A 15066-nucleotide genomic window follows, 5' to 3' on the forward strand; every position below is an offset into this window, starting at 1 on the left:
TCCATGAGCCACAGCACAGCTTCTGGGAGGATGTGTTCCATGATCTTTCCAGGCACAGAGGTGAGGCTGATGGCCTGATAGCTCCCAGGGTCATTGTTTCTGCCCTTACTAAAGATCAGCGTACCATGTTGATCATTCAGTAACAATCAAATGTTCAACCTGAAAAACTGGCACAGGGTGCTAGACAGTCTTTAAAAAAAATCACCCTGGTATAGCTGATAATAACAAAAAATTCTTTTTTTGTGACAAAGTTCGTTGGATGCTCTTTTTTCGAAGATGAAAAACAAATGAACTAATACACTGTGGCATAATTATCATAAATTCTTCTAATTACTTTTTAAATAAAAGTATATTAAAAGAAATACTAATTTGGAGCCTTATATTTGAAACTGATGGTCTTGCAGTAAATATTTTCTGCTTTAAATGTCCAAACCTTTTCAAAGATTAAAGGAAATTAGCATTGGCATGTTTCATTAATTGGTCACTGGAACAAGAGGAAATATGGGACTAATTTCATTTATATGGATTAAGAAACGTGTCATTTTTTCCATTCTGTCTCTCCAGGGCATATTTTTACTGCAAGGCCTGTCATGATGACATCACGGATCCAAAAAGGATAAAAAAATGTGGCTGCAAACGGCGTAAGTAATATTTCTATCCCTCCCTTCCTCTCCTTTTCGTGAACTGTTCAGCCCTGAAGAATACCTGCACGTGCATTTATGTGTTTTACACAATGGTACAGAAAAGCTAAGAAATACATGCACAGCAACATAGTAAGTGCTATTTGGGTTTCTGAACTCCATGTGTTTTTATTACATTTCACATCACTCACACCTGCGTCTTCATTAAAAAGTAAATTGAAGTCCAAAGCTAACAAAAACTGAAGAATCAAGTCAAGATAGAGCCTAACTGTGGAGGTTTCTGACTTAATTAGCCAACACTAAAGTTTTTCTCTCATTCATAACATGCAGAAATGCAGTAATTTCAATCATTTTCTGTAAAGTTAAGAACTGTCTTGATGAACCTGATTCTGCAAAAGAAGAAACTAGGGGATTATATTTTATCATATAGCTATTTATATAAATTTTGGTTGAAATAAATGAACAGTTTTACTGGAGGAAAGTGTTGTGTGGAATAAATTAAACATTAGTGCCTCTTACATATATCCTTTTAGCTCTAATGCTATTATAAGGTTAAGTTCTTAAACTGTTTGGACAGTTTTTCATGAAGAAATAATTGAGTTTTTGAATGGAGATGGGACTTTGCATCTGAATTTCTATAAATATGCAGCAATCAGCATTTTACCCATATATACTTTGAAATGACCCATTTCAGGAACTATCACAACCACACTTTGAACAAAGATGTGTTTGACCCATGCATATTTGTAATACTGATAGCAAAATTATTTAGGAATCAATTTCTCATTGAATATATAAAAATTTATGTGCTTTCCATGGTATTCTGCCATAAAAAGATCATTCAGTTCAAAAGTACTGATTAGGTAAATTGAAAGATCTCAGAAGAATTTGATCATGCCTATTTTACCATTACTTTTAGAATGGAAAAAGCTCTCTTATTTGTAGCTTGAGTCTGTGTTATCAGTGCACTACTACAGAGGATGGAAGAAAGCCTAAGCTGAACATTCTCTGCCTTTTGGAGTACTGAAGTACCATCTGAAGTGGATGAACTCTTGAAGATCATTTTGAAAAGAAAAAAAATATCACTGGAGGTTTTTTAAAAAACTCTTCTCCTCCAAAACACCAAGAGTGTGGAACAATAGTATGATAGGGAGAAAGCAGCTGGAACTGACAGAAAATGGTATTTATCTTCCCAGTAGCCACAAGGAGAGCAAAGCACATGGAAAGCATGCCTGATGTGGAAGGAATGTATGCATTGCCTAACATATTGGAAAAAAATTGTTCAAGAACAGTTTATCCATGTGAGAATGTGACCTTTGAACTGCTGCCAAAGCCAATGAGTCTGCTGAGTAAGTTCTGGTGAAGCCAGTTACAGATGCCTCAGGGTGCCTGTAACTCTCAAATGAAATCTTTTTTCCAAATTACTCAACAGTTAAAGAGAAATATGTTACCTGCTTCATTTTATCTGGTTCTGTCAGAAAAAAAAAAACAAACAAAAAACAACAGTAAGAAAAAAAATTATTTCTATTTTCTTCTCCTTCACATAGTGTATGCTTTTTAAACATGTTGTGCTTAAAAAAAGAATAAATCCCAAAGATCTCTGAGTTTAATGTGAGAACTACACTTTTCATTGTCATCTCTTAGAAGATAGGAATCAGGAACTCACATTGTAGAGGTTAAGAGCCCTTTATTATACATTAATGAGAATCAAGGTAACCATCTCAGTATGTTGAAACCTGGGAGGAAGCAGGGTACGACCCAGCCAACACAGTGGATATTACCAGCAGTAGGGCCATGGAGAGGCAAAAGCAGCAACTTCTGTAAGCAGCAGTCAGAAGGGTTACAAATGGCATGGTCACACATACCAGTCCAGTAGATGAAAGGGTGTTGGGCAGATGAACAAACAAAATGATTGAGTTAGTGAGGCAGAAGAAGGAGGTGGCTGGCAGAGGTGGTGCAGTGAGCACTGAACGCTGCGGGAATCCTCTGAGTCAGGTGAAGAATAATGGTCAGTCAGAATGAAATTTAAAATATAATTAAAAATTATAAATTTCCCTTTTGTCTCCCCTCTCCTTAGTCTGCCTTATCTCCTGCTGTTTTTTAGATGCAGGGAGTCACAGATATCACAACAGCAGGCAGCTCGTAGTAGAGCTGAGAACAGCTTTCAATGAGGAGCATGCTCACAAGTATTAGAAATAAGGCAATTACTTTGCTTTTAAAGAGCTGTCAGCCAGCAGAAAAAATTAAATTAAAAATTTCAATAGTAATTACTGATTTTTGTTTCTCAATTTTTATTGACAATTTTGAAATCCCTTTTACGGAATCTGCTTTTTGGGTTTAGGTTTGTTTTTAAGGTAAGTCTTTAGTGCAGTCTGTTATTCACATAAAATGTTTTAGCTTTCAAATCACTGAGCACTTTTGAAAAAACTTATGTATGTTCTCCATCTGTAAATGATGCAAATCATTGGTCTTAAAAATGCAGTTCTAACCAAAATGAAGTAAAAATTGAGGAAACTTTTTCTCTATTGCGTTAGGAAACTGTCAACTGCTCTGTCAGCATGTACTACGTCACTATGCCAGTTTGATTTTCAACACTGAATACACATGCATCTGTATAGTTCTCTATGACAAATACATGCTTTAATGAGCAAGTAACATAGTAATTAGAGGCAGCTGAATGTGGAAAATATGTAAGATGAAAGGAAAGGTTGTGTATAAAGATACTGACACATTCAGGTGAATTAAATTCTGTCGAATTCTGTTGAAATGTGAAAAACTGTCTTTACATGGAAAACTTAATTATGGTGGCTTTAATTAATGCAGCTTCCCATAATGCTTAAAACCCATGTTCTTTAATAATGTATTTGAGGTTGCACTGAACATTAGCTTGGGGTATTGTCGGGGTCTAAACGTGAGTCTGACCTACATAGCCATTTGTCCAAACTTGTTAGGCCTAAAATTAATAATTCAGGGCAGATCAGTCCATTTCTACAAGGCCAAGGATAATTCATGTAATCCTGCTTTCCTTTTGCAGTTTCTTTGCCATCCCTTTCTTCTTACCCATCCCACTCCCCGAATAACACATAAATGCTGATGGCATATTGTCCAAAGAAATACTTGTGTGGAAATTTTATTTGCAGATTGTTATTTTTTTTTAATGTTATAAATCTCTTTCCTTATCCATTTAACTGTAGTTTTTGCAGCAAGAGGCCAGATACATGTATATATTTATATAGAACGCAACCATTTTGGGACGAAATCTCTAAACTGGATGACCTATTCCTCCTGTTTCTTTCATTTTGTGCAACAGCTATGGTCTAATTCTCTCTATATTTTTTCCAGTGACAGTGCTTGCTGTGAACGGTGGGGGTTGAACCCCAGAGGGGACAAATCATGTGTACATTGATGTGTTTGACGAAATTTCTTGTAATCGATGACAATTGACAAACTTTTGATTTATTTTTCCTCTTGCTGCCTTGGAACACGGCCCCTACTATATTTTAACTGCACACTGATAGTGATCTATTGTGAGTAAAAATGGGTTCCCTGTAGCCCAGAGTGCGGTCCAACCTGTCTTTCTCTAGCAGAGAGTATTTTTGTTCAGTATTTTGGTTCTTTTCTTTATTTATGTTGCATGTAGCAGTGACGTCATACCCACAAGTTTCTCATCGTTTACACCAATGGAGATTAGGGTGACGTTGAAGAAAATACAGCAGTTTCCCCTTCTTCCACCTATTTGCCCCTTTTTTCCACAAGCTTATTTTTTGTCCCTAAATGGAAATGAGATCTTGGCAATAGCATTTCCTTGAAATTATTGTAGAGATATCTCTTTAATTTTTAGGGATATTGGTGAGGCTGGGATAATTGCCACCGGAGCACTCTTTGCCTGGTTAAATACAATTCAATTGTCAGGTCCCCGTTTAGTTTTTCTGTACTTTGTCCTTTCCACTGCACAGCTGACATGAAGAGTAGCACAGCCAGTCTTTTACTGTCCTTATCTAACTATTTTCTCACCAATGGACAGAAAAAAAAGGAGTTATGGGGGAAAGCCAGACAAAGCGTGGTTTCTAATGTATAAACCCAGAGATATCTTCCAGGAAACAAGCTGCAGTGATTACTTTCCTGAGCTTGCTGGTTTTGACATTAGTTACATAAGGAGGCACACACTGATTTTTCAGGACCTTAGCTGTAAAGTTTAACAGTATTATTATATATTGAATATGAGCTTTATGGACCATTTCATGTCAATCCAGGTCATACCACTTAAAAGTGTTCAGAATCTATGAAGGCTCTCATCAGCCACTTTGTGTGTACACTCATGGTAAATACAGCATTTGGGACATGGAAAGAATTTGCTGCTTAGAAATACAAATGCTTCAAAGAAATGTACTGGTTGTAGGGCAGTGTTTGGATTATATGGGCTTGTTCTTTCAAAGAGCAAGGGGGATCAAGTATCTCTTAGCTGCAGTGCAGTGTTGCTGTGCCAGATTGAGGCTGTAACTTTACAGCGAAACTGCTGCTTTTCTGAGTAAAGGAGGGCATGAAACTTCAACATTTTAACACATATTCCGAATGTATTGCATGAAAACACTTCAGGTCTTAATCAGGATTGAGATAGTTTTCACCTCTTAGATCTACACACTGTAGAATCTTGCAAAGAATCAAGGAATAATTTATTCTCTTGATAAAGTCTGGCTTTCTTGAAATCATGGTGGCCTGCATTACGATTATCATTATTTACTATTTATTTTATTGTGGTGCCTGCAAACTACACTAAAGGACTGAGATCCTGTTGTGGAAGAGAATGTTCAAAGAGAGAACAGAAATTTCTCCAAACATCTATTTTTAGCCAATAGAATGACGCAGCAGAAAGATGAAACAGCAGGAAAAAGCAGATTGTGAAACAGGTCAGCATGATAAGGATCAACAATAAAAGAAATAAATTAATTTCTGTGGATGAAATTGAGGCCAAATACTGGAAGTAATCTGGATTTATCTGAAGCAATGTATTTATTTAAAATATGTTCTTATACTGAGACCTTTCTGAACTAAAGAAATTTGTTTAAGTGGTAATAAATAAACAAGTAAGGGAGTCCTTCACACTGTGAAAGAACGAGAAAAGAAAAGGTCATGTAGTTTTGTTTTGTTTTTTTTTTCCATTTCCCCAATAGCTGAAGTTTGTTTAGAAATGCAGTTTGCTTTGAGAGTACATTGGCTGAGAGTCTTCTGTAAGGTAATGAAGAAAAGGTCATGATCAGATTTGAAAATGAAAGTGAATTGGTCTATAAATGTGCCATTACATCAAAACCTCAAGTCATTCTTATATTTGCTAAAATAGGGCAAGATGTCCACTCAGATCTCCTGCAGTTTTTACAGTTTTGACCTAGAACAGCACCATGTGAATTGGAGCAAACAAGTAACCGGTTGTCTTTGACGGCAAAAAATGGCAAGAGAGTGAACACGCTCACTTGCTAGTCTTAAAGTTGTCTTGTAAAAATTTAATAATGGAGAGATAGGTTTGCCTGTTGTGTTAGGGTTAATAAATTCTCACAAACAGTGTAAGGTAGGCTGCTGTATTTTTCAGGAACCTGAAACTGTGCTGGGGGAAGTCCTGTCTGTGTTTCAGTCTCATGATGCTAACCAGCATTGCTGACCGGGGTCACATCGCTCCGGTCGCCCTTTAATGCTGATGATTTATCACTCATAGTTTGGATCATGAGAACTTGATGAATTGAAATAACATCGTGCATTTCAATTCTGAAGTGTTTTGGGACCTTTTTATACCTTTTCATAGCTTTGGGTGGTCAGGAAACCTCCCGTCCCTGCTCTAAGCAGCTGCTGCCTGAGAGAGAGCCACTAGATGTCCTCGGAGCTCTACTGTGGCTCCGCTGAGCCCGGGAAAAGCGCCGCAGTGATGGGAGCAGTACCAGGATGGGGTACAGCCTATGGTTTACAAAAAATCAGGAGAGAAAGAATATTTTGTTCTGCTTTCTTTAAAAAAAAAAAAAAAAAAAAAAAAAAAAAAAAAAAAAGGGAGCTGTTCCTTGACATTTTAGGTAGAGAATAATCTGCAGTTTCCTTTGCTTATTTTTGCAGCTGGAAATATTTCCCATTACTGTTAGTGAACTTTAAGTAACACTTCAGATCCAGACAATCTACACATTTTAACTGGACTTTTTGACTTTTTGAGATCAGAAAGCAAGGTATCGTAAGAAGCTTAGACATCTGGGGAACTATCCTTTCTTTTAGATAATGGAAGGCTACTGCCTTCTGAGAAAAATTGCATCTAAAAGTTTCTAGAAGTATTTATTTACTTGAGAAGTAATTTAAAGAAAATTTGCTCTCCTTTTGCTCTTAATGAGTAGTTCATATGTGCCTTTATAAATGATTTAAGCAGTCTTAACTTAATGTCCATAAAAACTTTCCCTGATAGCTTTACTGATTAGTTTTACAAATGTTATGTGATTATCATCATATTAAGTAGAAGGATCTGTTGTTCCTTTTTTTTTTTCCTATTTATTATACAATTGAAAATAGGGAAGTAGTTTCCTTTATGTCCCAACCACTGTTTTCACCAGTATCAAATTACAATTCTATTCAACATTTATAACGCATCTAGGAATAGAAATGAGTTGATTCTTATGCAGGTTCTACAGGTGTCAGATAAATTTAACACACACCCAGAGGCTGTTCTTAAGGTCCCCCTGTCTCTCTGCTGATTCCCATTTTCTGTTAATGTTTATGGAAGTTTTATTGACAATGGTATGTGTGTGGCTGAACCATTTAAAATCATTTCTGTCCTGTCTTTGATCTTGTCACTAGTCATCCCTACTAATAATATGTGTTTTGTTTTATTTAAAATAAGTATTGTATTTGGTGTGAATGTAACTGACTGTATAAAAGGAATGAAGAGTAACAGCATGTTTTCTTTCCAAAAGTTATTGCTCTGATATGCAGTTGCTTATATACTGGTTAAAACCCTTATGGCAAGTCCTTTCTGCTACTTATATTTCCAGGTCCAAGCCTGTTTCCTGCATGTTAATGATGTGAAATATTCAAATGATGCATGATCTCCAGAACAACTGACAATACTAGTTAAAAACAGTCCCTGAAGGGCATTGCTTTTGAGAAACGCCATCATGTCCTTCCCCTATTGAAGAGAAGGCCTTAAATTTCCAACTTTATTGGTCTAAGTCGGATGAAAATGATACAAAAAGTTTTCCTTCCCAGACTTCTTTGCCCTTAAGGATGGTTTCTTTTTAATTTTCATAAATGTGTCCTATCCTATTATTGACTGTTGACAAGATATGGCCAGAAGTAAATGAAAACAGGGACTGTTAATAACCAATGACATAGCAGTTGAGAATTTCTGAGCAGTGTGTTTTGCTACAGTGTTTGATTAGAAAAAGTCCTTCAAAACAGCTATAATTATAGCAAAATGGGCCTGCATTTTTTACCTCACCTACTGTTAGCATGTCTCACAAATACCCTTTATTTTTCTTTCATTTCCTTAAAAAATAAGAAAGTAGACATACTGGAAAGACTGTCACACTTTTGATAACTTACTTCACTTTTCTTTTGCTGTCCAACTTTTCAACTAAAGAATGTGTTGGGAAGAGTTAGACAGAGGGAAAACATGGGAAAATGCTGTTTTGAATTTTCTGTGTAGTTTGAATGTGTATGCATCAAAAGCTGCAGTGGAAACCTTCTTACTAAAAGCCAAGCTCTGAGGAATGATGTACTATGCAATGAACAAGCCTGATGCTGCATGATGAATTTCTGAACAGCTGTAAGATAACTCTACTAGGATGCTAAAAGAACATGGCATTAGTCATGTGAGCAAAGTTTTAGAGGAATGGAGTCGCTGCTGAAGAGATCACTCATTCATCTCCCTCAATGCCTGTTTTCCACAATCATAATGTTACCCTTGCTTGACAAGTATACTGTATGGCAAGCCATCAAGGCCTTAGAACAGGACTTGACCCATCTGAGTGATTTCAATCCCTCTTTCCTGGTGACTGTGGGATTAAGAAACTGGAAAAAAAAATTCTTTTAAATTTAATGTCATAATACAAAAAAGACATCCTAAACTGAAGGTACAGGCCAGAGAAACATTACCTTTTTTCTGCATTTGCTTTTAAGGTTTTGTTTTTGCCTGTCAGTGTTGTTTTGTTTTTAGTATAATTGAGTCAGTTCAATCTAAACCATTACCAAAAGTTGGTTCAGTGCAACATGTGAAACAATCTAAATGGCCTTTGGATTTCTTGAGACGCAATCATACCTGATTCAGATGACATACAAAATTCCAGAATGGTATTTATACATGCATTTCTAAAATAGGATGCTCTGTATTTCTAGAAATACATTACAAGGACATTCAGATGACTGAAAGATAAAGATGTTCTGTCTAACCTGGCACATACTTTGAAATTAACACCTAATTCTACGTTCAGTTATTTTGTTCTTGACTGACTTTTAAATCCAGAGCAGAAACCATGCCAATGATTGGTTCAGCATGTTTCAGTGGACCAATGCTCTGTGTGCTTTTGGTGATGCCTTATTTGTGAACTGATCTTAATGTTGAGCATATTTACCATTTTTAGTTTTGTCTCTTATATGGGCAAATTCTGGTATTCTGTCAAGAGTTAATTTGAATTCCTGAAGATATAATGTAAGCAAAATTAATTTTTTGGAAAATTTTATTAATATCTTGTAACTCTTTAATAATGTGTGATGAATTGCAGTAACGGAGTTCCTTGGCACAGTTTAATACAGAGAAATTTTTATAACATGTTTAATAATAAATATATTTATATATATGTATATATATGTGTGTGTGTGTGTAATGCATATGTGTGTATGAGTGTGTGTATGTAAGAATATAAGTGTATGTGTGTTTCTGTGTGTGTATACATACATATATATATTTATATATAAAGAAATCTCTCATTTTTACAGGTAATGGGATAGGTCAAAAATACCTAATGGTCTAGAAAATTTTGTTTTCATTTTTACCCAATGGTATTAATTGTGCCAAGGGAAAAGCATATTCTTAGTATTCTGTGCTTTTACTGTGTTCTATTTTGATCCAAACACTTGACTGTAAACAATAATTTTTCCCTATGGCTGTGATCACCCTCTAAGACTGAACAGAAATAAAGAGCAATTAATCTTTTGCCCTACTTTTAATGTACAGCCAAAGTGTTATCAATAATCTCATTGCATTTTTTTTTCCTGGGTCAAGACTGTTAACATTAACTAAGGCCTGTATTAAATCCCTTAAATTACCTTCCAGCTGCCTTGTTATATATATGACCTTGCCATTAACCTGCTGCTCTTCCTCTCCTCCCATCCAACACATGGTTATAGCCAAGATGTCCATCTACAAGAGAATGAGACTGGCATGTTGTTTTGATTGCGGACGCTCTGAGCGTGACTGCTCTTGCATGTCAGGCAGTGTACATAGTAACATGGACACCCTTGAGAGAGCCTTCCCACTTTCTTCTGTCTCTGTTAATGATTGCTCCACCAGTTTACGTGCCTGTAAGTTTTAACACCAACACATGCTGTTCCATGTCTGTGGTGTCTGTGGTATCATCCCTGTCTTGTGTCGTGCATTGTAGTTCTGAGTTTTACCGGGCTGATGCTTTTTTAAAAAATCAACCCCAAATTTGATTACAGCTCCCTATTTATATTTCTGTTTTTATTTTTAATGCAAAAAAATTGTAAATCATTATTTTGCTTCGTGTGCTCTTTATGAAGTATCCTCTTGCAATAGCCTGCAGGACCTTAGTAGTGCAGTGTGGTGAGATCTTTTCTATTTAATCATACAATACAAATTGTCATTCATTTAGCAATTAGTACTTCAGTAGAGGACCAGACCTGTGTCTAAATCTGTGACTGGTGCCAAGTGGGTAGCTTTAATAATGCTTGCACTGGAGCACCATATGATGGGCAGTGGATAAATACACAGGATACAACGTAATAGCTGAACTGTACTAGCTGGAATTCTATTCTGTGCTGCTACTTTTATCTTTAGTTTTGTTTGTAATTCTTCTTTCTCAGTAAGGCAGGATCTTCCATCTAATACTGAAGCCACCAAAATGGTTGTACTTTTTGTAAAAATGGTTGTACTTTTTGTAGTGCCTTTTTAGAAAAATTAGGCTGATGCAAATCCCTGGTACAAAAGTTTTGAAATTAAATGTAGAATCTGTTCCATAGGGACAGTAACATTCTGAAGCATGCCCTAAAAGCTCTTTTGAAAGATCACATTTGAGAGGGAGACAAGAGTGAGCCTAGAACAATTCTGCATGGTCATTAATTCTTCGGACAAACTATAGGGATTCCAAAGCTTGGATTATCAGTGTGATGTCAAAAGCTGAGGAAGATTGTTAAATGGCTTTTTTTTTGTTTGTTTGTTTCGTTTTCTTGTCCTATTTAGTCATTCTTAACAGGCAAAACTATGTCTTGGGACAGGAGCTATTTTCCTTTCCCTACCCAAATGGCAAGGAGAAGCTTTAAAATTATTCAGATACAGCTATGAGAGTAGATTGGAGTTTTGATCAGAAAGCATGTCCATTTTCCAAGGCAAGTCATTATGGACAAAAGTGCCTTCTGCTATGAAGACTATAATGCAGTTTTTAGATTATGCACCGGGCTGTCTTTTGGTACCATATGCATTGCAGTATGTAGTCCAAGTGGTGAATGATTTGTGCTTTAACTATTTTGACTACCAAACTATTTTTCTAGTCACAATTATAACAATCCTATAGTTGTTACATTTCTTTTGTCTGAAGACCATATTAGTTAGAAGTATTCTAATAGGATTTCTTGGAGATTTTACCAAAAATGATGTCTTCTCTACCTGTGTATAAGCACTCTGAACATCCTAGCTAGATACTTGGTTGAAACTCATGTTATCACCATAAGGTGGATGGTTCTTAGTTTTAAGTCCTGTTCTAAATCACAGGATTTATCCTTTAACAAGACTTTTATCAGGGTAAAATGTAGGAAAACATATTTTGTTAAGAAAAATGAACAAGAAACCTTCCTGCATTGAGAATTGCTGCAGGCAGTTTTTTGTAGAGTGTAACAGCCTCAGTAACACTGTGCCTGGTGGAGTTTGTAGAAGTACAGACTGGTACAGAGAGTATGTGGCTGGGTCCTGGCACTGGTGTTAACAGCAACCAGATTAGGATAAATTAATATGTCCCCTGCAAGTGGGTAAAATTTCTGCCATTAGCACTGTTTGGCAAGGAAAGAAAAACTAATTTGTAGGTTTACCATAGCTTTCAAGTCCACTTAAGACTCTACAGAGGCAGATAAAGTAAACATTTTTGATTGCGTAGCCTGCTGAGCCAAAATCCTCCACAATAATGGTATTATTTCCACCAAAAGCTAGTGCATTTTTGGAAACATGTTAGAGCTAGCTATGTTATATTTTGATGGATAAGTGATATTGATACCTTTGAGGATTTTTAGCATCCTATCTTTCAAGGGCCTTTTCCTCCCTTCATCACTCCATCAAATCAAAAGAGATCTCAGTCTTCCCCTTGTGAGACTAGTCACCTTTGACTGTTAATAATAAGTACTAAAATCAATACCAATTCACACTCTTTGCAAAGCAGCATAAGCCTTTCTTTTCCAATTAAAATATATATATGCACAAAGTGTTACACTGGCAGGGCTTCAATAGAAATCAGTGTGTTTTCTTTGCAGTGCACAGGGGTGGGACGATGCCCATCTTGACAGAGCTAGTTAGCTCAAAGAATGGTGGGGAGAGTCAGCTTTTCATTAAATATGAGCAGATGTGAAATGTAGAGTGTTTGACAATTAGAAATGGCAGCAGCAGGGCCCCAGAATCAAAGTGAGGTCAGATTGGTGGATCAGATTACCTCTCTTACATTCTTTAGTTGTTCTGAAAATCATTTTAAATTAGTGTCAGTGGAGCCATGATGGGTTTTGCCCTTTGTCTTTTATGCTACGACTGTATTGTTTCCCCAGACACTCATTAAAGGTCATTATACTATTACAGGGCTTGCTTTGGTCGTGGTGCCCCAGTTGAGTTGGTTTGCTTCTACAATTGCCTAATGTACTTATTTCTTTCTGTCCTTTTTTTTTTTTTTAAAAAAAACCCACTTCTGATTATAAAAGCAGGCTTTTTTTCCAAGGTAAATAAAATAACAGACCATTGTATGAAGCTTCAAGAAACAATGAGTAGTTTTTGTAAGAATTAGTGCTTTTTCTAAAATTTGGATGTGGAGTAGAAGATATATATTTGAATATTCAGTGGTGTACACAGGATTTAATCTTCTGATTGTATAATCTGCAGAGAAAATAATACTTCCAGTGTATTTTCCACTGTGAATGAGTCTCTCTGTTATTATATTGTTGTTTCTACTTTCAGCAAATGAAAATCATATTTTGATTAAGTATAATTACATTAAAAGAGCTTCTGAGTTTACAGGCTGTTTTCTGCAAAAAATACTTATAATTTTTCTAAATGTAAGGAAAGAGAATTTTAAGTCTTAATGTGTCTACATTTTTTCAGGTTTAGCTGTATTTCGTAGACTGCTACATGAATAGCAAATGGTCCAAGTATTTTTTGCATTGGAGACTCAAGTCAATTAGAGTGAAGAGAGGCACTTAGCCACTGAAAAACCTGAGGTGGTTTATACAATGAAATTATGTTATTAGCAAGTGTGATGTTTCTGCTTAGGTCTGTGCCAAGTCTTGGGGGGTGCCGTTCAAATGATTAATTGATACAGACAGAATCTTAACCTGAACCATTTAATTTCTGTGTTTCTCCATCACCATATGGCTGTGCTTCTCAGGAACATGAAAAGTTCATGTTCCTAAAGGAAACCTTTCCTAAAGTTGCCACTGCGCCCACTGCCATGGGAATCTAAATTTTCAAGATTATTCTTGATATTAAGTCATAGACATATCTAATTCAGCTTGTAAGAAAACATGCTTTGGCATGCTCTTGTAGTTCTGAGAAGTTTTATGGGAAGACTCTAGCTTTGGTGAATATCAGGGATCTCTGGAGACAAACAAGAATAATTATTACTATATTTTGAATTCAGGGTTCAGCCCAGACTCTTCGACATCTTACATGAAAGAACCATGCTAAGACAAGCTGGAAAAAGCTTAACTTTTGAAAGAAGCAAAGCATGTGTCTACCTTTGTGCCAGACCCAGTTTAAAACCATATATTTCATATAGTGTTCTAGTGTCAGGACATGTTTTATTCTGTACAAACAAGTCATCTGCTGCATCTTTCTCAAAGGACCTGAAATCACATTCTACAAGGTTAGGTGAACATTAGGGTACCAAGGTTGGTAAACTGTGCTGAAACTGTAACTGGTGATGTGACCTTAGCAAGTTAGGCCAAGAAAAGATCCAGCTTCTTCATTGACCTGTTACTTCAGACTCTGCCTGTGTGTCTTTACAACTGAAAAAGTCAAATTCTATACTGAGAGTTGGAATGATGTCTAACTTACCTACTTATCCAGGGAGGTGGTTGTGTAACACACACAGACATTGGTCAGGGTATGTGAAACTCATCAGTTGTGTAACTGTGCTTGGGCTTTTCTAAATGACTTGACAATTATTAAGTCCCATGTTCCTGAAATACTGTCTGAAAAGCCACCATACTTTATTTCTCCTAGAATGCAAGAGAGCATCCTCTGCTTTTCTAACCTACTACTTCTCTTGTCCTGCTATATTAGCCCAGACAAGAGGAACTCCTTGCTGTCATGCATGAGCTGAGATGCAGAAGGGCAGGTATGTGGCCTGTCAGGAGGCAACTTTCAGAATTTTCTGTTCACCCTGTAGCAACAAGGGGTTTCCTTCCACAGGATGTGTATACCACCTTGTGGTAGCTAGAGACTATGAGATGCTCAATCCACCTATGAATATCATCACATTTACATTATATTTATAATGCTCTGATTATGACAAGGTGGGGTGGTACTACTGCTCCCTCCCTCTGCACACCTTTTCTGGGCTGTGAGAATTCTGCAGTGGCCACAGGAGGAAAGTAGGCATGTTTGCTTTGAAAGTCTTACTTTTGCACATGCTGCATCAATCCTTTCTCTTTTATATAGCCCACTGACCTTTCTGTGGTCACATTTTCTCATCTTTGTCTTGCATAAAAAGCCAATAGTATGCTTTTAGTGCTTTGAGGAAAAAGAGACTGAAGGAATAAATAAACTATTGGGTCTTGGAAATGAAAACACTTGGGAAAGGAAAGACATGCTCTTCTTTCTAAATGGCATAAGGTCCTAAACAAGCAATTTTAATCAGATTGTTGGTTTTTTTTACAGCTAACTTCTGTGAAGTTACATTCACCTCTGTATAGTGGACAATGAGAGAGCACAATTTGTATAGTCTAACTTACTTTTAAATTTTTTTTTTAATGAGAT

General features: G+C 36.4%; 1 protein-coding gene across 1 annotated transcript in view; it reads left to right on the forward strand.

Annotated features, from left to right (window-relative positions):
- KCNMA1 (potassium calcium-activated channel subfamily M alpha 1) overlaps positions 1 to 15066 on the forward strand; it is a 255043-nt gene that overhangs the window by 148580 nt on the left and 91397 nt on the right. The window contains exons 18-20 of the mRNA XM_033515702.1: positions 565 to 641; positions 4160 to 4168; positions 10011 to 10184. Coding sequence (XP_033371593.1) covers positions 565 to 641; positions 4160 to 4168; positions 10011 to 10184 — 260 coding nt within the window. The remainder of the gene's footprint in view (positions 1 to 564; positions 642 to 4159; positions 4169 to 10010; positions 10185 to 15066) is intronic.

The sequence above is a fragment of the Parus major genome, chromosome 6 (genome assembly GCF_001522545.3).
Source record: "Parus major isolate Abel chromosome 6, Parus_major1.1, whole genome shotgun sequence".
NCBI lineage: Eukaryota > Metazoa > Chordata > Aves > Passeriformes > Paridae > Parus > Parus major.